Source organism: Rhipicephalus microplus, chromosome 10 (genome assembly GCF_043290135.1).
Source record: "Rhipicephalus microplus isolate Deutch F79 chromosome 10, USDA_Rmic, whole genome shotgun sequence".
Classification (NCBI taxonomy): domain Eukaryota; kingdom Metazoa; phylum Arthropoda; class Arachnida; order Ixodida; family Ixodidae; genus Rhipicephalus; species Rhipicephalus microplus.
Window position 1 is genome coordinate 42,223,058 of NC_134709.1, and position 24,286 is coordinate 42,247,343.

Consider the following 24,286-nt stretch of genomic DNA (forward strand, 5'->3'; position numbering starts at 1 on the left):
ATAACGTCGTTTTTTTTTAAAGAAATGTTTTCTTTTACTGTTAAACTTGGTTGGCTTCCCTCCCCTCTGGTTAATCCACAAGTTCCTGCCCAACCAGAGAGAATTTGGTCTATATCGCTCAGGCCGACCTTTCTGCATGGCTTTCTATAAATCAACCTGTTTTTTCCTGTCAAACGTTCAACCTTCAAATAAATCAGTTTAGACTGATGAATTATATCCTGAAAACCTTGGTGTCGTTAATTTCACCGTCAGTCATGTATTGATTAATATCAAAAGTCTCACTTTACTTTGCTGCTGAAAACTCTGACGGTGACGTCTCTCATTTCAAAGCGTTGTTGCGTACATTTGGCCGCATTGGCTTAACGAGACTTCTTAGAACTTGGGTGTCTCAGGCTCCCGCAGTAGGCATTGTATACTTTACTTTTTAGGAAGTACGTGTCATAGTAGGTGCCGTCAAAACTTGTGACGTCACGGCGACTGCCGCGAGAACATAAAAACCCGCATTTTCTCTCGCGCGTTTCCTCGCTTGCCAAGCGCGGTATTTGTTTCCTATCGCGAAAGTGTAATTTACTAACACAAGAGAATAAAAATCGCCTTTGCTCTCTAGTGTCCCTTTGACGTACGTTGATCTCGTACCGCACACGGGCCTCAAGCACTTCTTGTCCATCGAGTGCGACCGCAGCGGCGGCTGGGATTGGACTATACAGAATAACATTGAAGTTATTTGTTTATTTTTTGTTTATTTGATACCCACAGCGCCATAAGGCATTACAGTGGGGGGAATACAACATGATTACAAGACAGAACACAAGCTCGATTTGCGGTAAGTATACAGTACAGCCTATCCAGATAGTAGGAAGTACACTGAATACACGACGTAACGGAGATTGACAGAAATGTACAAAAAAATGCCAGCGGGTAACATACAGTAAGGCGAAAACAAATGCAGTATGTATACCGCACAACAAAACACCCGCCATCAACTGAACAGTTCACTTGATTCTAACAAAGGAAAAAAAATGAATCACCATACCAACAGCGACAAGAATCGCTGAAGGCAATCGATTCCACTGGGAAACCGTTTTAGGGAGAAAAGAATGCACATGCGGCAACATTATCTCGTTGCGGTCGAGACAACGTGCGGTCATTTAAACACACTACACTGTCAAAGCAGCAATAAGAACAAGTATACAACGTCGCACATGCCGAGTGACTCTGCAAACGAAAATCCGGAGCCCAGCAAAGACCTTGAAGCAATCTGCATCATCTAGCTAAAGTCTAGAAACAACTTGCAGGTTAATTTGCATGGTTGCGTCAAGAAGCGACCAGATTAATCTTCGGGATCGTCCAGTTTCACTATTTCAAGCTTTGCGTGCAAGCTTTGTTACCTTTTTCTAGGGGCGAAGCACCTTAAGCCGTGGGTCGTGTGTCTCCGATGTATGTATGTATGCATGCATGCATGCATGCATGTATATATGTATGTATGTATGTAGTAGTAGTAGTAGTAGTAGTAGTAGTAGTAGTAGTAGTAGTAGTAGTAGTAGTAGTAGTAATGTCCGCTGGATAGCGGTACTTGTATATGACGAATATGCGAAAAGATACGACATGGTGGTACTTGGAATGCTCTGTAGATGGACGGACGCACGGATGGAAAGACGCACGGACGGACAGACGGGTGGAAGTAAGAACGAAGAGATGGAGTCTTCGCCGCACTCATCATCGTTCACTCCGTGGATGTGCTGTGATTTTTCGTTGCGCGTGATGAAGCGCATGGCATGATGAAGCAAGTAGTGCGTCAGAATGGGCTCCTTTGTTCCGTCATCAGGGGTCTTTCTTCTTCTTTTTGCTGTGTGAGTTGGTTGAAGGCTCGGAAACGCACGGTACAGAAACAGTAGCCCTTAAAGGTGCGCTGGTTTCGTACGCGTTTGTGTGCTCTATTCTTCAATAGTTGATGTTCTCTCGGTCGTGGGTTTGTCAGTGGTCAGCCGTTTATCGTATGGCAATGTGATCGTTTATCCAGCTAAGTCATGGGTCATTTCATTTTTCCGCGTTTTAGAGTTGTCTGGTTATGAACTCATGAACGTCGTTGATACCTGCCGCAACTGAAACGTCACGCGGGGGAAGCTTTGATTCCCGGCATGTAGGAAGCAAGAAGATAAGAGGGAGAATTGCGCAATGCAGTAGCAAGAAAGAAGGAAAGAAAAGAGAGAAGGAAAAAAGGGAAAGAAGGAAGAAAAGAAAAGAAAGAAGTAAAGAAAGAAAGAAGAGTAGTAGGTCAGGAACGAACACCGTAAGCTTCACTTGCTTCCCACTTTCTCCATTGGGGAAGGCTCTAGAACTTTTCTTTTAATTTGGCGCGTGCATCGAAATCCGTCGTAACGGCTCTGCCGTGTCCCAAGGGTCGTTCGAAGAAGGCGTCCGGAAAGAGTTCACCCATTGTGGCAAGGTTCGAGTGTGTCACGTACACAGCCACTCGAAGGACGGGCGAGAAGAAGAAAGAAATCCACTCCACTGCCACCGCGATTACGAGGTTTTTGTCTCGGCGCGATCACGACGTACGCTACCATGCCCGGCAATTATCTTTACTCATCGTCCCCTCTGTGCTCCCTTTCTTCCACTAGTCAGTAAAATAATAAATAATAATGCACCTCGAGATACGCGCCATCAGTGCTGACACCTAGTTTCAACACGCGCGACGATCCCGCTCGCTGCGCTGCTAGACGGCGCTAGATGTGCGAACATGACTGTCCAGCTTGGATCCGAAGACCCAAGAGGCCCTCTGAGACGAGCGAGGACAGCGCCCCGTGCCAATGGGATTCCGGACTAAGGAACCCACTCACCGACATTCCTTCCTCGGTCGCAAATAAATGTTTTATTCTCTCTCTCTAGTATGATAGTTTTCGAAGGAGCAGCGCACAAAAGGACGTAAAACAGGCACGCATTAGAAGACGCAAACACAAGCGCAAAAATACAGCGCTTGTGTTTGCGTGCCTTGTGTGTCCTTTTGTGCGCTGCTGCTTCGAAAATCATGGCTCACCAACTTGGTGGCACTAGCAACCTTCCTGATTAAGAGGGAATGCTCCGATGACGTCTATCAGTCATACAAACCGAAAAGAAAGCCGAAATAAAATAAAGCGAGATAGAAAGAGGATCGTGGGTGGAAACAGAGAAACCCATAGGGATTTCTAAACACACAAAGAAAAAATATCAAAGTAGAACACAGAAGGAAACGCTTTTCCACTTGGAGCCGTACTTGGCTGCCTAGAGATAATCCGAAAAAAAAATAATAATAATAATAATAATATGACTGGTGTACACGCCAAAACCACAATATAGTTATAAGGCACGCTGTTGTGGAGAGCACTGGGAATTTTGACCACCAGGTTCGCCACGGGCACCTGCCTGCAGCCACAGATTGAAAGCAGATTAGCATCATGGACACGGCGTAAAATATCTTAATACTTACACATATAAAAGAAGTGGGTCGTGTGTATGTGCTGTGGTGGCCTGCGCTCAATGGCCTACATTAACAGCTGAAATGTACATCGATGACTGCGTCATTCCCCCACAATTGTTCGTAACCCTTTGTAGGTGTCACGTTCATGTAAACGCTCACGTAAATGTTGTCATCAAGAAAATCACGTAAATGTTGTCATCATTCGCCTCTGGCATCCTAATGCTCGTTCGCACAAGACATTGCTTTTAGCAACACACCCTAAAATCAATTTACTATGCTTTTATTAGACAGTCACTTTACTCACCGTATTTCATCATGGGCCAATACCTATACACCACACTCCTGGCATCCCTCATTCCCCTTCAGAAAAGAGCAGTCTGACACACACAGTTCATCAGCACCATCATCAGCAGCCCTCTTTAGTATACTCTCGAAATTTCGCCGCTCATTTCCACCTTTAAACTCAAACTTGGTCTTTTATTGTTTCGAAGTAGAAAAGATGGCATTCCCACTGGTATACGTCTCCTATTAATCATCACAGTACGAATAGCAAACAGTTTCCTGAAAATAGTAACATTCGGCTTCCAAAAGTAAATGCAAACTGCGGTGAAACGACAGCCTTGTTTTCCGCAATTTTATCCTGGAACTAACTAGCACAAGTAAATAAATCTAACCCTTCACTACATAGTTTCTGGCAGGATCTAAAACAGTCCTTACTAAATACGTAAGTGTGGATATGTATATGTGTGTCTGTATGTATTTACATGCACGCGCATGCATACTTGTATATATGCATACGAAAGTTGTGACGTCACAAGCCGTGTTATGATGCGTATGTGTTATGATGTTATAGTAATAAGCTGGGGTTTTACGGTCCCAAAACCACGATATGATCATGAGGGACGCCGTGGAGGGTTCCGTAAATTTTGACCATCTGTTCTTTAACGTGCACTGGATGTTATAGTCATATTATTCAGTTAGTTATTTCTGTTATTTTACTTACATATGTATATTTTTAAGCTGCCACACGTTTGAGAATTAACTTTCGTTACGTTCACTTTGTTTTATTCGCTTGCTGTGTTTTTTTTTATCAGTTGCTAATTTTTCTTGTACACTTCTATACATGTGTTAACAAAGGGTCCCCTTGCCAATGTTTACTGTGGGACCTCGTTCTGTATAGAATCTATTATCTTCTTGTATTGTATTGAATAAATATTGAGGAAAAATAATAAAAAAAGAGAGGTGATTCATGCCGATAAAACCAGGCGGTTTCAAGCAAATTCTGTGAGCTTTCTTTTTTTTCCCCTGCTTTGTATCGCGCTATAGAATTTTACTACCTTTTCTAGTTCGCAATCTCTAAATTACCCTAATTTAGTCTCTACATAACCCTATTATTAACTGAAGGAAAGGACCGGGAATTTAAAAGCTTGTTTTATCTTCGTTATACCCAATACATTAATGAGAAATCACAGACAATAATGCCAAGGAAAGTATAGGAGATGTTATTAGCAGCAATTGCGATGTAACTGTGAAGAAAGTGGACAATTAACGTTCCCTATGTATATACTTTCCTTGGCATAATTGTGTGTTAGTTCCCATTATTAACTTCGATATAAATCTATAATATCACCCACAGGAAGAGTTCCCTGAAAAATTTAAAAATTCTTCAACTTAGCACTCTCGGCTGCGTAGTCAATATATATATATATATATATATATATATATATATATATATATATATATATATATATATATATATATATATATATATATATATATATATATATATATATATATATATATATATATATATATATATCGCCGCTATGGCTACAGGTGGCGCTGACTGACACTCCCACCATTAAATTCACATATAAACCCAATAAAGTGGCTGGGAGGATAGCCGCCGTGGTAGCTCAGTGGTAGAGCATCGAACACGTAATTCGAAGGTCGCTGGTTCGGTTCCTGCTCACGGCAAGTTATCTTTTCACCCACCTTTCTTTCTTCGCATTTACGTTACAATTGGGTCTAATAACTTCCCCTATACATCATTCCTTGGTCTGTTAGATCTCTTCAACATTGTGTCGAAACACGGAAAAACAAGCCCTTAAGCATACACTTCTTTTCCTTTAATATATATATATATATATATATATATATATATATATATATATATATATATATATATATATATATATATATATATATATATATATATATATATATATATATATATATATATATATATATACGCACTTCTATGGCTGCGCGGCGGGCAGCGCGTGTGTATGCTCTGTGCCAAGAACATAAAACGAGCCCGTAAAGCGAAGCGCTTGCGCCGGCACAAAAGGAGATTGGCGTCTTCTAAGGGGCCGCATAGAACAGAGTGTGCTGCAGGAACTGTTTGCTCTCTCTCCGTCATGCGCAGTTCATCTCCTCGGCGCTTGCGAGGCGCGATGAGGTGTCCGAAACAGCTGTTTCAGCTGTTTGCCCTCTCTCTCTCTCTCTTTGCTGTCAACGGATGGCGCTCTGATTTACTTATACATTTCTTCTGTCTGTCTTTCCTCGGAAAATCGGTCTCGCCTTGTTGGCGGTCGTGCGAGAAGTAACATAGTGTGGCGGCTTTTAAAACGTGGTGGTTCGTCGACTGCTGCGTTCCTTCGATCCCGTCGGGATGCACCAAACTGGTCTATCCTCTGCACCATGATGTTGACATCGCCTCCTCGGCCATTCATTTTGTCATGCTCTAAGGTGTTCATCGACACTTCATCTTATTGCTATTTGTATACAATTACTTATTTATATAGCCGTACTGTTCACCCTTTCTACAGGAAAGGCACAATGAATAACCCCCGTATTCCCAAACGCTCCTCGACCTCAAGGTATCCTTGAGGACTGCTTTCGTTGTGATTTCTGCAAGCCGAAAAGTCCCGGGGATCTCTGGAGGTCGAGTTTCCAGTCGAGGAGCGTTTGTGAATACGGGCCTAACCCCCGTGTTCACAAACGCTCCTTCACTCAGGAGCTCTCCTGGACGTGAAAAAAGTCGATGGGAGCGCCCTCTCTTGGCAGACCAAGTCACTGCACATCGGCAATATTCTGCAGCGATTATTGGCAAGCGCAGCGTCAATTTCAGTCGAGCAGCGGCGCAGTGCTCAACTCAGTCAAGTGAAGGACGGAATTCGAGTCGAGGAGCGTTTATGAATACGGGGGTAATAAGTCTTCGCACACAATCATTTAACAACGGCCTAACTAACAAGCAACACCATAGTTGTCGCAAACACCTATCTAAAGACAGCCTGAAGATCAGATACATCATTTGTGTGCACAGTTTCCTGTGGCACACTGTTCCACGAATCAATGGCATCAGAAAAACAATTATGTTTATTTATAATATTTGTATACTGCGATAGTTACGTATGTTTGGAACACCGATATGTGCACACGCCAACGCAAGGAAATAAATACTGATCGACAGACTCGTTGTGGTGGCTTGGAGCTTCAACGCACGGTGTTAGGACTTGGGGTCGCGCGGCCGGTGCGAACGTGAGTGGGCATCGTATCCAGAACTATAAGCAGGACAAGTTGATGAAAAAAAAAAACACTTTTCGTACAAGTATTTACACGCTTCATATCTCAGTTATCAACCGCCGGTGCTCCTCACTAGTGCGCCGGATTTAAACTATAGGTTAGGGTCCACACCTGCTTACCCCTCTCCACGCCGTGGCCAGGACTCCACGAATCCCTCATCACTGCCTGAAGCGTAGTGAAGGTCACACCCGCACCTTAAAACTCAATGCCTAGTTTGAGAGGTTGAAGATTTACACTTCAGATGACCGTTTTTGGGGCCCTTTAACTCAACCATACCACCGCCCGACTGGTGGTGGTAGTGGTTAGAAGAGGAAGAAGGGGTCTAATTTCTGCAGCCCGGTACGCCGCTGCAGGTACGCGGAGCGCTAAGAGGTTTCCTTCTGCATTACCGAATATCCTCAGTCGTGGGCGAAATGCAACAACACGATAGTTATAGCGTGAGAACAGAACGACGACACAGAGACAAGCCCGTGTTCAAAGAACCCCAGGTGGTCGCAATGAATCCACATTCCCTCAGCGTACTGGCGTTGTATTCTTTTTGCTTTGAAGCTTGTTTGGTATCGAATATATGCCTGACTACATGATGCATCTGCGTACGACGCCGGAGGCGAAAACCAGTTCTCCCTAGGAGAAACTTGTTTCGAGGATGCGCACCCCATCGTTTCCCCTTCCATTGACCCGTCCCTCCTCCGACAATAGGCCGGGCTGTGGCAGCTTCGAAAAGAAAGAAAGAAAGAAAAAAAAGAAAGAAAGAAAGGAAGAAAGAAAGAAAGAAAGAAAGAAAGAAAGAAAGAAAGAAAGAAAGAAAGAAAGAAAGAAAGAAAGAAAGAAAGAAAGAAAACTACGTGACAAGACGAAAGGTGCACAGAGGGAACAAACCGAAGGGACGAGCGACCACTAGTCGCCCGCACAGAAGGGTTTGGCACAGAAGCGCCGTCTTCACCGTAGGCAACGGCACCACTGGTACAATAGTTTGACCGGGAATATTTTACGTTTGCCCGTATCCCTGCGAGTGATGACTTGGCAATATCTACTTCCGAAATCGTCAGGACCTCCGGAGGAGTCTTCCGGGAGTCGTCAGGCGAGCGTTGAATCGTCCGATGCAGCGACGCCTGCAGATGTAGCGGTGAGCGGGCAATCAGTGTATCTTTCGTTTCTTTCCGCGTCCTCGTTCAGTCGCGATTACACGTTTTAATGTAGCGAGCTAGGCATCTTTCGCTGGCGTCGCATTTCACCGCTACTTGTCCGCGCCTTTTTCTTTTTTTTTCTCTCAACAGGTGTATCAGGGTCGTCCAGCTGCGAAATAAACGGGCGAGACGAATGGGTAAAAAAGAAAATGCAAACGACCTCTCCAGCGCCTGAAGTTTGGACTGAAAAGGGGGAGGGGGCGTAGCACGATGACGGAACAGACTGAAGGCGTCGAGTAATTTCCGCACCGCCGGGGCATCACGATGACTAAGTGCTACAGTGTTGTGCGCACCGAAGAACTTGAAGAGAGAGACCGACGAAGGGTACCGTCGTTTCGGGCGAGGCTGCTGGCGCTGGGACTGACGTTTCTCAACCGAAGTGAGGACGTTTCGGATACCTCTCCGCTCGTGCCCGTGACACCCTTTTGGGCGACCAACGTTCGGCGTGTTTCCGAGGGAGACAAACCATCCTCGAGCCTGCGCATGTAACAATCTGACTGTCGTCGCCGTGCTTCATTTTTCGACAGGGAAGCATCACAAGGTCTAAAACGCGTGTTGTCGCCCTCTAGACGAAGAGTTACACGTGGTTATACATTTGCAGTGTGCATGTTTTGCGTGTTTCCCCCCACCCCAGCAGCACGCACACACACCTCTGAGCGCCGGCTTATCGTGGACACGGATAAGACTTGGGAGGGATTGCGACCGGGCCTCACAACTCGCTCGCACGCGAGATAGAGAGAGGACGCAAGTTTGATTTTCCACGTCCGCCAGCGTCGTGCACGTTGCGTGCATTGTTGTCGCCACTGCATACGCTCTTGTCGCTGGGTGTCAGCTGTGCGAAGAAGCTCGGACGATCAGTCGGCGCATCGCCGCTGTACCGTGGCCGGAACAAGCCGGCCGTGAGTCAAAGGGGCCGTCGAATCGGAAGAGGTCAGCGATGCTCTGGCGAGTTGACGACGAGACGCCTAGCTCATCGGTGTGTTTAGTACCGGAATCGACCTCGAAACGTGTCGATGCACTGGAACGCGCATCGGCCGAGTCGACGTCACTCCCGTTACGTCATCGCTACGCGCGTCTGGCTTGGAGGGCGCTCGTCTTCTGTCTCCTGTGGCCGTACTTCCTGCTCCGCCTGCTGTGTCGCGCCTGGTTGCGCCTGCTCAAGTACTTCCTACGTGAGTACTGCCCTCTTGCGAAAGTTTGTGGACTGAAAGAAAAAAACAACAAGAAATTTCTTTTATACATTCTCGGAAGAGTGCTTATTGATAGGCCGCAGAGAAATCTTTTTGATAGGTTCATACGTTCTCTCGGGTTCTGATTCCGAGGGACGAGAGTTTGAACCCGGTGCCGACGTTGAATTTTGATGGAGGCGAATAACTCGAGGCCCACGTGTTGTGAGATGTCAATGCCCAGGTGGTCCAAGCTGCCCGGAGCCCCTTTACTATGGCGTCTTTCACACCCCGAGCTACTTTGGAAAGTTGCGACCCACAAGCTAACCGATGAATACATTGCCTGAAGATTGTGTATTAAAGCTATAAAGAATACTCAGTAGTTTTTCTAAGAAGGAAATTAATAAAATACGGAAATGGTTCTCTTGATAGCGCTTACTGAGGCTACGTAGAAGGTGCCATAGATTATCTAAAGAATAGTTATTGAAGGCATGGACGTGCGCAGAATTTTGTCTTAGGAAGTGTGCGTGTGTTGGGGGAGGGATGGGTGCAAGCTCGAATTGCATCGCAATGAAAGTAAGACAACTCGAGCTTGCCCCCCACCCCCTTCCTATGACAAAATTATCTACCTCTTACGTGAGGGCAAGTGCTGGTGTTGCTTGACAGGGGCAAGTGCCTCTTTTGCACCCCTTTGCCGACGCCCATGATTGAATGCTACCCAAATGAAAAACTCACCAGGTATCTGATGGTGATAACCTTTTGTAAATTATATATTTATTTATTTTATTTGGGCTTACTGCAGGCTCAATCGGCCTTCGCAGGAGTGGTTACAAAGAACAAAATAAAGAATTTCAAAGAAAAAAAAGAGAAAGTCACAATCGTGAGCAGAAATGAATGGCGCGCATCTCAACAATAATGAAATTCACAACACTCTCTGGTAACATGTTCCATTAAGCAATTGCTGAGGGGAACAGTGAATATTTGTGAATATTAATGCGGTTCGAAGGTTGTCTGATTGCCTTTCTGTGGTTGGTCCTCGATGAGTGCAGAAAAGGATGACGTAAATAACGTGACTTCGGAATTTCGAAATGACCATGGGACAGGAGATGAATGAATTTAAGTTTGAAAACTATTCTTCGTCGTGAAAGTTTTTCAAGGTTTGCTTTCGCTAATAGGTCAGAGAGGCTGCACTGTCTAGAATACTCTGAGCATATGAATATGGCAGCTAGTTATTGAATGCGTTCAATTTTATCAATTAGGTGTTTTTGGTAAGGGCTCCAGATCAAATCAGCACCTTCTAACGAGGGTCCAACAAGTGTTTTGTAAGCATTTATTTTTACATGCGGTGGGGTGTCACGTAGCTTGCAGGTATTATAGACATCTTTATGTGAAGCTATCGTAGCAATATGCCAATATAATTTGCGTGTCCTTTGCGACATGCTGTCAATTCACTTTACCTGTTGGCGTCTCGGATTTGATTCTGGAGCTACACTTCCCACTTTTGTCTAAAGAGTTTTCACTGAAGTACTTTCAAGAATACATTCAAAAGGAATTGCGCACAGCTCCACAGTGATACTTGTAATATATATATATATATATATATATATATATATATATATATATATATATATATATATATATATATATATATATATATATATATATATATATATACTTTTTTCTTATTTACATTACATTGGTTCTAATAACTTCTCCTATACATTCATTGGCATTATTGTGTTTAGGGAACAGGTGTACCCTTCTACAAAACTATTTGTAGACCGATCTTCTGACGGTCTTCAAGATCGGTCTCCGATCAAAACTTCGACAAATAAACTGTTTTGTAGAAGCCTACCCCTTTTCCTATTTGTTTACAGCAACCGAAGACAGACTTTTCGTTATAGTTGCTGTTAGCAGAAAACAATTGGTCAATCCCTCGTACAGTGGGAATCGATGATATGTGAAGAAAAATGAGGAAGAATTTGATATGCCACTTTAAAATCAGCACAACGTTACGAGGCGGACGTAATTTATGCCGTGCATGAGTTCCATTTCAGGATTATCATGGTGGCGCCTGGCATTTGTGTTCGTCGTCCATTCACGTCACGTAACACCAAACTTGGTATATGTGAAGCTAGCGAAATGGCCGAGAGCGCACTATGAGCGTAGCATGTATTCATGTTTTACGTGACATGCATGTCATGATTATCATGTTTGGACGTGTCATGTATTTACCTTCGTCATCCATTCACGTCACGTAATACCAAATTTGGTGTATGCGAAGCTAGCGAAACGACCGCGAGCGCACCAAGAGCGTGGCGTATAGTCATGACATCCATGTCATGATTTTCATGTTATGACTAGTCACTTATGCTCGTCATGCAGTCATGTTATGCCATACCAATTTAGGTACAGATCCCATTATCGAAACGGCCAGGAGAGCTAAAAGTCGTAGATAGATAGATAGATAGATAGATAGATAGATAGATAGATAGATAGATAGATAGATAGATAGATAGATAGACAGACAGACAGACAGACAGACAGACAGACAGACAGACAGACAGACAGACAGATAGATAGATAGATAGATAGATAGATAGATAGATAGATAGATAGATAGATAGATAGATAGATAGATAGATAGATAGATAGATAGATAGATAGATAGATAGATAGATAGATAGATAGATAGATAGATAGATAGATAGATGAAGTTCGCTAAGAAATGCTTTCACGTATAATGAAAAGTCCGTCTTCGGTTGCTGTAAACAAATAGAAAAAAAGATGTACGCTTCCACAAAACTCTTTATTTGTGGTCGTTTCGATCGTAAACGGATATCCGGCAGTGGTGCGACCTTGTACGTGGGGTAATAGGGGGCAGAGTTCGGGCGATAAGAGGTGTACGCGTATATTGCGTGCCTACCTATATTGCGTGGTCTTATCGTGCGCGCGGCTTAGCAGTTCGGTGTCACCGGCGCATGCACTTTATCTGCCCGCTCTTCGCATTTGGCTTTCGCGTGCCGCTGCGTGAATCAGAAAGGACAAAGGCTGCATGCGTGCCGAAGCGCTGACGTCCTGTCCGATATGGAGGGCATCGTAATAGTGCTGACGAAAAAGGGAAGTGCTTTGTTGTCACTGTGTACACTTGTGTTGTAGCTGTGTGAAGGTTCACAAGCGACAAAAAGGAATTGTTTTTCCCTTTGATTTCCATTAGAAACGCCAGGCCTGCGCGGAACACGCAGCACATTCGCAACGATTTTGTGGAGCCCGTTGTAAACTCTCTTGACATAGCTGCACAAGTACACTTGTATGGGACCGACTGCGCCACAAATCATCATCATTTTAGGTGTGAAGCTCCTTAAAGCAGCACCCGTTCGTCCCTCGTCGTAGTCGTAGTGCGTAACATGTCTTAACATTTATCTATCTATCTATCTATCTGTCTATCTATCTATCTATCTATCTATCTATCTGTCTATCTATCTATCTATCTATCTATCTATCTATCTATCTATCTATCTATCTAACGGACGCACAGCTCAACGTGCGGACGCACGAACAGACGCACGCACGGACGGGCGGATGGACGCGCGGACGGTCATACAGACGGACGCATGGACGGACGGAAGCAAGAACGAATGGACGGATGGATGCTTCGCCCCACTCTTCATCATTCACCCCGTGGATATGCTGCCATTTTTTTTAGTAAGCATATATATGCTACGTAATTAATTGTCATTCTCCGGAGACGCGAGGAATACCCGCTACACATTCACAACAGACCGCAGAAGAGTGGCTTTTCTAGAGCCCGTTGTAAACTCTTTCGGGGTGGCTATACACGAGCACACGTAAACCCCAGAACGACGAGGGTTCGAGTACCGACGTCGGTGCACGTTAGGCAGAACCCCAGGTGATAGAAACCGTGCGGCGCCCTCCACCACTGCGTCTCTCCCTCTATCAAATCCCATCCCCCCACCTAACCAAGCGTCTGAAACTCAGCCTACTTCCTAGAGAATGAAAAGTGCATATCGACTTACATAAGCGCGCGCTGACTGCGGCATAGCGTCTTCCGCTTTGTTGACGTAATCTTTACTCTAACCTATTGATTCCTTCCTCCTAACTATCCCACGCTTTCCCTTACCTCAGCTGCGGACTATATTAACCAAATTCAACCTGAGCCTCATATATAAACGCAACAGTGTTCCAAGTTACGGGTCACTTTTAGTTAACGCGCTATCGATCCCACATGGCTGCGCGTGGTTTTCATATATAGGCTCTCCGCCTGCAAGCACGCAGACTATATTCGGGCTCGACCGAATGGAGTAACTGGCGGTCTATAAAAAAAGGCATTGCGAAATCGAGCACGTGACGCGAGCGTCAATCGTTTCGTGTATATAGCCCCGAATTACGAGGACATTGAAAGCTTGCATTCCAAACATCGACCGCGTCCTTATCTCTGCGGCACTCCTTTGTACGTACAGCCGACTCTTTCGTACACGAGGAGGAGCCCATCTGTATGCGCGACGTCGCCTGTTTTCGTCGTGAAGGTCCGGTGTTTGCATTATACGTAACGGATTGCAACATCCAAAAGGATGCGAAGTTGGCGTGTATGCCAATGGAATCAGCTTCGTCTCTCTTCAAGCTCCCTAAACATTCATGTGGTACCGAATATTATTTTTTACCCGCTTGCTTTCGTGATTTTCCTGTGCGAAGTAGTGCGTAATATATTGTCTTTTTTTTTTCGCTGAAATGAAATTGTTGAGTTCTGCATATGCCAAAACCACGGTGTGCTTATGAGGCATATGGGGACACGCCGGGGTGGTCTATAGAGGTTAAGCTTGTTGACTGCTAACCCAAAGGTCGCGGGATCGATTCCGGCTGCATTTCGACGGAGGCCGAAAGCTGGAGGTCCGCGGGATTAGATTTATGTCTACACAAATACACGTAAACCCCAGAACGACGAGGGTTCGATCCCAGTCCCTTCAGAATCCGCGGGACTTCGTGCACCATGAATCCCACCATGAATTTTGTAACCCGCTCTCCTCTGTAATGCTTCGGCGATTGAGGGTAAAAAAAACAAAGAAAGAAAGAAAGGAATGAAGAAATGTGCCCGTTAAAACACCCCAGATGGTCGAAATTCCCGGAGTCCACCACTACAGCGTCTCTCGTAAGCATATATCGGTGTTCCGTGACGTAAAAGTTCAGTAATTATTATTATCTTATCATTTCTTGAAGGTCTCTGGATTGACTGGGCCAGTCTGGGAATCACATGAAAGTATAGTTACACGGTCGGGCCGCGGTTGAAAATCGAGCGCGCGTTCCTCGAGCTTAACTTCGCACGACCAGTATATGGTGCATTTAATAAACCGTACAAATAAAGATATTCCTGAAACTTTCAAACTTTAAAAGGGTATGAGACTGAGCTTGTTGGTGTGACTTCGTGACTGAAAAAACAGTGAGATAAACGACGACGTAGAAAGGACAGACATCGGACAAGTGCTGGCTATAGGATCGGCGCTTGAGCCAAGCAGAAAGGGGTTCATTCTCAACGAGCTTATGGCGCGAAAAAAAAAAAAAACACGAAACACGCTTGTCCTTCTTTAGCGTTTTTTTTTTTCGCGCCATAAGCTCGTTAAAAATTAACCAACTCGGCCAACAAGCTATACTCTGCAGAAAGGGGTGTTCGCGGTTGAGCGAACAAGTTTCCGAGGGGATGCGGGCCTGCTGACAGCCGTCCGAATTTGGGCATTGTTCTCCCAGCCGGGAAAGCGAGGTGCATGCAGTCTCAATGCCGCAAAGTGTACAACAAGACGGCCGAAATGGTTTCGGTTGCGACATCCTTGTTGAAAAAAATGGCGGCGTCAGCATGGATGACAATCAGCTTCGCAAAATCAGCGTTGCTAGCGCGGGTCCTTTGATGCTCCCTGTAGTGCGGTGGTAGTATACATATAGGAGCGTGGGACACAGCACCCAGTGGCATTCTCACACCATGGAGGAGACAACTTGGCGCCAGAGCTAGTACCAACTTGGCGCCAGGGTGTGGTGGCTATCGCGGTCAAAGACGTTGACCAGGGCGGCTGTGGGCGGCTCTGTCGAAAGTGATGTGTCCGGTGGTTGGACAGCGAAGTCGTTCCCCAATCTAAGGGTGAGGGAAAAGGGACTCGTGATAATCAGCCGCAGTGCATGGGCTACCGCGAGAGCCTTCGACGTGATCGTCACGATGTAAGACGACATATTCGCAAGATGTTCGCCTAGTGGCGAGAAATGCTCGCTTGTAAATAATTTATTTATTTATACGTACTGCAGCCCCTATTAGGGCTATTGCAGGAGTGGACATACAAATGATCAGGTGATAACAAGCAGAAACAAAAACATGAGCATATGGCACAAATTTGTGGTTCATAGTACGTACTACACAAGATACAGAATGAACAGAGCAAGAGCACAGAAAGCAAAAGAACATGGAAATATCTACTTAACACGCATGTGATATTGCACTCAGAAACTGCTCCAAAGGGAGCAGTTTCTGAGTGCTCCCTTTGGAATAATGTGGAATAAACCTCTGTATACAGTGCTACGTTTTCGCCAGTTTTCTTACCCGACCAGACAGACATCTGTTCGAATGTTAGCATTCAATTTTAACAAAAGTACACGTCACATGAGCGATCGATGCACATAAAGTGCTATTCACTCCTGTTCATTCGTCACTGCATCTAAATGTTGGCCGCATGTACACTACGTTTACATTCGGCCCGAATTAACACGGAAGCCTGGCACCGAGGTCGCATTGAGAATGAAGCCTCAGGATTACGAAAGTTGCGATTTTTGCTCTGCTCTAACGCGAAACAACTACTGGACTTACGCATTCATCAAGAAAGTGAAATTGCATCGATGTAAAGTGTACTTCTTTCTTGATACTTTCGACGATTCGGTATTCCGTGAATGCAGTTTTCGTTGTTTGTTTGTTTTTTCTGCCCCATGAAATCCGAACTAACGAGCTTTTACTGTTGTATGTAAAGCTCGTTCAGACGTTGTACCTGGATTGTTAACAAAAACAGAACTAGTTACGGTGACCGAATGCTACACTTTTGTTTACCGACTGTTCTAAATCAAAAACACTAGTAAAGTGGTCTCGATGTATGTGTATTCTGCCGCTAAAAAAGTCTGCGCGACATATTTATGTGATTGCTTGCGTTGCCATGGGTTTATCTGTTTTTTTCTTCTTTTTTCTCTGTCTTGATCACTACGATTATTTTTTCCCCCTTTCGTTTCTCGAATGTTTCCACATAACCTTGCTCATCAATTCTGACCGTGGTTGCTCACTGGCCGCAGTTCCTCTCAAGCTGCTCGATGCAGCTTTTTTTTTTTCATTTTTGCCTCGTCGCCGTTGCAAACTTAGTTGCAAATAAACTCAATTCAATTCGATGACACGCAGATGCCTACTTGGCGACGAATGCGCTATAGCGCACCCAATCTATTACTCCCCACTCCCTGCTCTTAGTACGTACAACCAGGGAGTGCGTTCATTGTTGAGCAAGCGCTGTACAGCGCAACAGATGAGCTAATAGGATGAATGTTCGCACATTATGTGATTCTTAAAGGGAAAAGAAAAGAGAAGTGAGCCCCGTAACTGTCTGCATGAGAGTGCGACACTTCAAGCTCACAAGGAATGGGGGTAAGGGGGGATTAAAAGGATAGGATTAAAAGGTATACACGGAGAGAGGAAGGAGAGAGCGAAGCGCAGGGACAGCGAGCGACGGAAGTAAAGAGGAGATAGGAAAGATGGACACGGTCGTAGGAGTCCGAGGACGGGGCACCACTCGGCGAGAGCTCATGTCGGCGGCAGGAGATGGCGTAGGGGAAGCCCAGTCGGCCAGAGCTGCGCTGTCGTCGGAGATCGCGGGGGCGCAACCGGTCGGCACGAAATTCAGAGAGCGAGTACGAATGTTCGCACAGTTTCGCAATCTGCATGAAACGCATCGCATTACATTTCGTCCAGCGAGTCCTGCGTGCCAGCCGTTGTTAAAGCTGTTAATGAGAGCCTACACGATTGGCCAGCTAGCCAAAATTGAATAGTTTCTTCAAGTGTTTCTTCTTTTAGATGCGGAGCATCTTATACTCGCGCCTTGTAGTGCGCCGTCCGCACCGCTTCTCGAACATTCGACAGCTGACGCGCGCGCATGCGCCGTCGCGCCGTCGCCCACTCTTCCACCATCTGTGCATCCCTTCCTCCTCTACACACCGCGCGCGCTTCACTCCTCCACCATCTGTGCACCCTTCCTCCTCTACACACCGCGTTCGACATCTACAATTCTCCTGATTCTCCAGTGGACGCGCATGTGGCGTCGCGCTTCGAGAACATTCAACAGCTGACAGTGCATGCGCCGTCGTGCTGTATATATACTCAAGGTCGGTGCGCGCTCGCTCAATTGCCGCTCGTCGGTTGGTTTGTACGGCGCGTCGACGTCCAAGGTCGCGGTGAAATGAATTCCAACGAATCCACAAACACAATGATCGACGTCCCTTCGACCAGCGCCGCCCTTTCGCATACGTGTGTACGTGTTCACTCATTTAACACCCCCTCCTACAACCACGTTAACCAATTTAGCCATCGACCCAAGTAAGTCGCAATTTAACACCCCATTTCACAACCACGTTAACCAATTTAGCCATCGACCCAAGTAAGTCGCACTTTAACACCCCGTTAACCAATTATATGCTCCGCATCCTCCTCAGTGTTCCCCCGAGGGAAGCTGCGGGCAATTTTTTTACTCACTTCCGGGAAAAAAAGTTTTTTTTTCTTTGATCAGGACGACGCCTGCACAGAGCGCACAGCACTGATGCTGTTGCGCGGGAACACGGTATTTCAAAACGGCGAGTCCGCGCGTCCCGGACGGCGTTGACGTCATCAACCTTCGGCGCCGGGGTCACGAGTGCTGCACTTTTCCCAATCACTCACTCTCGTTCTCCCCTATACTGGAGGGAGGGGTGTGTGCACGTGCTCATTCGGCTATATTACCAGCCCTTCCTCAATCCCGTGCACCTCCCCAATCACAGAACCCTCGTCCTCCGTTTCCCCATTACCCTACAGTCATTTGGCAGGCACCGAGGACGCTTGCACTTGGCGCCAGTTTAGTTGTGTGCAGTGTAGGTAACACTGAATGCGGCAGTACGTCGGTTTATAGAGTGCGCTGCAGAATATAGTCCCACGCGTTTGGTCTTATAAACCTCTGTCGTTAGTGTAACTGCTAGCTGTTTCGTCGGCTTTTTCGAGGACTCAAACAAACACTCGCATTGCTTTACCTAACCTATCAGGTTCCACGTGATAGCGCGCTTGGAAAAAAGTTGCGCGGTGCGGGCGCTGGCGGAGTGACTCAGCCTTACCACGTGATCCACGAGCCGAGATCGAAAACGCCGACCGCGGCGCGTCCCGTCTCCCCAAACAGTGCACCCAACTTTCGAGTCGGCAATCGCGGAGAAGTGTGGGGAATCAACCTTGCCAGCCCCGATCGATTTCGCGGGCTAAGTCACGTGATCCCCCCCCCCCCCCCCCGACGCACATGCGCGTTTGGTTTCAGCCGTCGAGGCTCCGCTCCCTTCACTCCCTCGCGCGTATGTGTACATACAACTGTGCAATTTTAGTCCCGACAACAAAGTAGCGCCGAACTGCTTTTAACGCCGGCGCCTTGAGAAGCGAAAGGAGGGCAGGGATGGCCTCTCTTGTTTGGACTTGCCTGCTGCGCCGTTGACGGCCTCCACGAAGCCCGACGCCATTCTCGGAGTCGCCTTCCATTTAAAGAAAGACAGGGGAGCCGCACGTTCCTGACAGTAGTGTCGGAAAGGGTTGCCTTGGCCCCCCTTAGAGCGCGGTTGCCATGTTTACGGTAAGCACCAGCAGCAGTGCGAGGTTTCGACTAGCGAGTCGCGGTTCGCACGGCCAGCGTTTTGACTCGTTCAAGTAGAGGACGTTTTTAGACTCGACCGGAAGGCAAGGAGGAGTGCAGAGAGATGACGTCGTAGAGGCGACGATGAAGACCAGGGACTGAGCGTCGGATCGTTTGGCGTCTTGTGTGCATACCCGGACGGCGAGGCTTCCTTACTGATTGCCCATGAATCCGCGTAGCTGCAGCGCCTCGCCACTCTGTGAACACGGCTAGACACTTGTGTTTGGATGGTACACTGGAATGCCCAGTGTAGAAGTGCTACTGGCGACGAAGTTTTCTGGAACGTTGTCGCTGCGGAACGTGCACGGCGCGACGCGCTTCGAATTCATCGGGTCAAGGTCAACGATTGGTGGACGTTTTCGCCGTGGCGTATAGGCTCGTGGATCACTACTTCGGACCGTGATTGGATGGTGTGGGCGCGATAATCCGAACCGCCCGGATTTGCAACCTCCAAAGAGGAAAGAAAAAAAGGCAAGTTTTTCAAGGTCACGTCGCTGTTACCATTGGTCATCCAAGTGCTGGTGTCATCAAAGTAGGGCACCACACGGGCACTCGGCGATTCTCCGATTTGACATTTTCATCATCGGTGTTTTTTTTTCTTTTTCGTTTTTGGTGTAACAAAAAAAAACTACTGGGTGAGCGGAAGTACCCTCTCAGGCCCTCTGTGATAGCAGTCACATCCTTCCGATGGCTCAAGGGTGGATGGCAGCGACACCAGTGAAGCGTAGCTCTTGTGCTGTCGCGAGTGTTCCTTCGATGAGTGCGAGAATCTGGGACGCTATACTGGTGTCGGTGATGTCGCTAACTGTCGGCACCCTTCTATACAGGGTCGTCCTACTTCATCTACCGCACCGGGCGTCGGCGGCTGCCGGACGTGACGTCAATATAGGAGTGCCAAATGCCTGCGGGATTCAGAGTGTGTGAATGTTCGGTAACATAAGGTCGTCGACGGAAGCGTTAATTCTGTCAAGGCCCGCAGATTCTTAAGAGACGTGCAACGGATATACGGCCCGACCTGACGGTTCACCGTTTTCGGCGCGCCCTGAACGTTCGCCTCCATCGGTGGGCGGGTGTGAAAGTTTGTAACGCAGTGCAACAGTCTTCAATGTTGATGACACAATGAGAGGTACACAGAGTAGCGCTTCTTGAAGTCGGGTGTGCTCGTCCAGAACTTCAAGCTGAAGTTCGGAGGGCTCTTGCCAAGAAAAAGCGCATCATTCTTCGATTTGAATAGTCAATTTTTTGGCACACGTTTTGTTGATGAACGTGCTCTCTGAAACTCGCACTGGTCATTGGCGTTTCTATTTCGGGCGGGAGTTCCTTATCTGGGCCTCCTCCTCGAAGCAATGGAAACTTGACGGTCGAGGTGACTCCTATTGTGCGGACCAGCGGACATATGCAGATGCCGGGCAACCCTTATCGGGACTCTCGCGACGACGGGTTGCGCCAAAGGACTTCAGAGGGCGGGGAGCGTCCTCTTATCGGCCCAGAGCATCATCCGCAAAGGCTGCGCACGGATAATGATCGCCGTCTGTGAGTGTCGCTAAAGCCACCGTTCGAAACGAGTTGTGTCCACGAAGAGCGACACCGTTGGAAGCGTTTTCATCTCGAAAGCTTTGCTCACAGCCGTGACATTGTGAGCTATGGCGGCTCGAAGTCACGTTGGACCATTCAGGCGACGTCACGCTGGACTTTGGTGTACTGGTCCAGTTAGCGGCCGGAGCTCCTGAGGCATCGTCTCTCTCTATGGCTCCGTGCGCCTGGTCTGCCGTGCCGACCACGTTCGGTGTGCAGGTGTCGGTGTGCGGTCTTGAGTTCTCCGCCTTCTACGGACCCACGTGTCCCGGATGCGCCGCGGCCGACGTCTCCGGCAAGACGTGCGGCGGACTTCCCGAGTGGTTCGGAGGAGGAACGGCCACCGCTCTCGCGTCGGGCGGCGCCCGCTACCATCCTTGGAGGCCTCCACCGCTGGCCGAGAGCGCGTCGTCGCCCGCGTGCTTCTTCAACGACCGCGGTGCGTAAATACCCTCATCTGTCCATGTGCGTCTATAGCAAGTTTACAGAAAGTGCTTGCCTTGAATGCCCGTTGTTGTCCGAGGGCTTCAACGTGTAACGTCCACATTCGAGATAGCTTATTGCGAACTTTTGCTTGGGTTCAAAAGCTAAGCTGCGTTATTTATTATAGGTGCTTGAATTCATTCCTAAATCCTCTTGAGTCAAACGTGTCTCTGATATATGCGGTGACATGCTTGTGATTCGGTGAATTTAGCAAGTTTAATGAACGTCTTCGCGTTGTTTCGTGAATCCTGTTGTCTGAAGCATGCAGTGTGCTTTCGAGATGGTGTGATGACGCAGTTTTACTTGCCCTACTGAACTGTAAAAAGTGTCTGCTCGGATACGCTTCAGTGTTACGTCTTCCACAAAGATTAGCCGTCACGTGTTGTTTTTACTCGCGATAGCAGCTTATACTTTTAGTTTTTTTAATTCGAAGAATTAAGAAGATTTGCGGCTATAACGTGGTCGCGCCAAGCAGATGACCGGGTCGGCTGGCAGAACGTGGCAGACGCCTTTGCCCAGCAGTGGGCTCAGTGAGGACGACGATGATAATGAAGTGGTTGTTGACGATTATAGAATGTATCTACTAGAAACATTCGGTCAAAAAATCACGTGTCACAGACTGGCGGTGCAAGATGTGCACGGAGGAAATAGATCGTTGTCTTCGAAACGCCGTCTGTCGGCGGCTGTTACACGCGTTCCACTCTATTCGTATACATACCGCGTGTCTCTCGCAAAGTCGCCACACGCGATTCGCGACATGTTCGCTCATTCGCACTATACGCCCCGCAAGTGAACGCGCGCGTTGCCCTCCATACCGAGTGACCCGCTAGGGTGCTCTTTGTGTTGTCGACCCGTCGGCGTGTTAGTGTATACCTAGTACATATTCGTATACAGTCTGCAGTATACACATACGCCCACAGTAGGCGCGCTCAACTTTTGTAAAGAAGGCACACCGCGGGGCGGTTGCGCCTGCAGTGGAGTGGAAAGCGCCCGCGCTGGAACGCAGCAGCGCACACCCGCCGCGAACGAAAACAAAGCGTCGACCCACATGGGACTATAAACGGAACGCAGCTTCGGGTATACAGGCCGGGCATGCAACAGCGAGCACACTATATACGAAGGTATACCGAATCCGCGGACGGGGGGGGGGGGGGGAGGGGCGAGTGTGTAAAGGTCGCACGACGGGACCCTAATCGCGATATGCACGGTGGCTCCGCTATAGTGGAGCTGAGCGAAGAATGTCGGACGCAGCAATGGCAGCAGTAAAAAAAAATAAATAAAAGCAAGAGCATCCGCGACATCGCGCCTAGGTAAGCCCTTTGCGTCCGAACCGGCGCGGCGAACGTGCTACTGACCACGCACGGGCGGTCCAGACTCTCGGCGTAGTGCGACCTTGAACGACACGTTCTTTCTGGTTTTTTTCCCCCTTTTCTGTCATAGCTGCCTGCCTCGAGTTTCTAATGAGGTGATTCCTCGGTAAAAGGGTGGTTGTCAAACGCGTCTGCATCGTAAAAACGCCACTACGCAGCGTCACCTAAGAAGCGTATGGCCGAACGCGAACTTTAGCGCACTGTCAAGGGCGTTTGGATGAACGCGCGGTCCATGGACACTAGGTAACACAACACTATAGTTGAGGTAGTGGTTAGAAGATGAGAAAAGGAGGCACCTAATTTCTGCAACCTGGTCGGGAGCACGGCGTAGTGCCTCTGGGGAAGGGAAAAGGGAGAAAAGTGGAAAGAAGAGAAAAGGATTAAATGAGCACGGTCGTCATCAGCACGAACAGCAGTCCGGAAGCAAGGGTAGGCGTGGCAAGGGGCCCGTCTTCAGCGGTAGAAACAACACTACAATTGGGATAAAGTGTCTAGTACGCTGTAGTTAGGATGGGAGCAAGTAGAGGAATCGTAGCAGAGACAAAGGGGGATTGGTTGGCTATAGAGCGCCGACCGGCTGGCAACCCTGTGCTGGGAAAAGGTAGAATCTAGCCCCAACATTTTTTCCCTAAAAGGGAGAAAAATCTAGGGACACTAGTAGCAACGGAAGAAGGGACTTTAGTAGAAGCGCAGAACAATAGACATTGGGAACAGTACTCCCGCCTCAATAATGCGGAAATAAGAGGTGTTCCAACAACGCAAGGTGAAAAGTGCAGAAACATTGTTGAGCTTCTCGGCGAAAAGGTCGGTTGCCTTATTAAACCTGAGGACATCGATACTGTACACAGAGTACCAACGCGCGACACAAATAGCAAAAGTATCATTGTACGCTTCTGCTCGCGCGACAAGCGCATCGAGTTTCTGAAGAAAGTTTCTGTGTGTGTGCATCTCTCCTTTGTGTGTGTCCTTGTCGTGGTGCGCTATACCAGTGAAAATGATGAATCTCAACCAACTAGCCCGGCAACGTGCCTTAGCAAAGCTCGATAGTTGCGCCCAAAAACAGACTTGTTCGGTTTTTCGGCACCGCAGGAAAAGCCGATATACGTTAATGAGCACCTGACGTCTGATAATAAGCGGCTGTTTTCCAAAGCACTTGCTCTTAAGAAACAGATGAAGTGGGCTTTTCTATGGACTGAAAATTATGTGAATAAGGCAAGACAAACTCTTAATAGTGTGGTGCACAAAATTGTCAGTGATGTTGATCTGCATGTGTTCAACGCATAGGCGTGAAATAACGTTAAACTTGGAAAAAAGAAAACATAATGGCTTATTTTCTTCCGGGTGACTTTAATAACATTTATTCGCAGACTGGGGTTTTTCTTCGATCCATTTCAATGCTCGTAGCCTTCCTAAGAATCATGACAGTATTACCGCTCTACTATGCTTCCCTTAATCGTCAGTTCTCGGCTATCTGTTGCTCCGAAACTTGGCGATCGCCTGGTCATGGTTACTCGTA

At 47.2% G+C, this 24,286-nt stretch overlaps 1 protein-coding gene across 4 annotated transcripts in view; it reads left to right on the top strand.

Moving 5' to 3' along the window:
• The window catches only part of LOC119180818 (uncharacterized), a 92,099-nt gene that overhangs the window by 8,067 nt on the left and 59,746 nt on the right, over positions 1–24,286 (top strand). Inside the window, exon 1 of one of the 4 annotated variants that reach the window (XM_037431958.2) lies at positions 8,987–9,404. The exons of 1 other annotated variant lie outside the window; for it this stretch is intronic. In XM_037431958.2, coding sequence (XP_037287855.2) covers positions 9,170–9,404 — 235 coding nt within the window. In that variant the 5' untranslated portion in view covers positions 8,987–9,169. Of the gene's footprint in view, positions 1–8,986; positions 9,405–19,062; positions 21,357–24,286 lie in introns of those variants that run through there. 2 more of the 4 variants (XM_075875554.1, XM_075875555.1) reach the window with 2 other exon arrangements.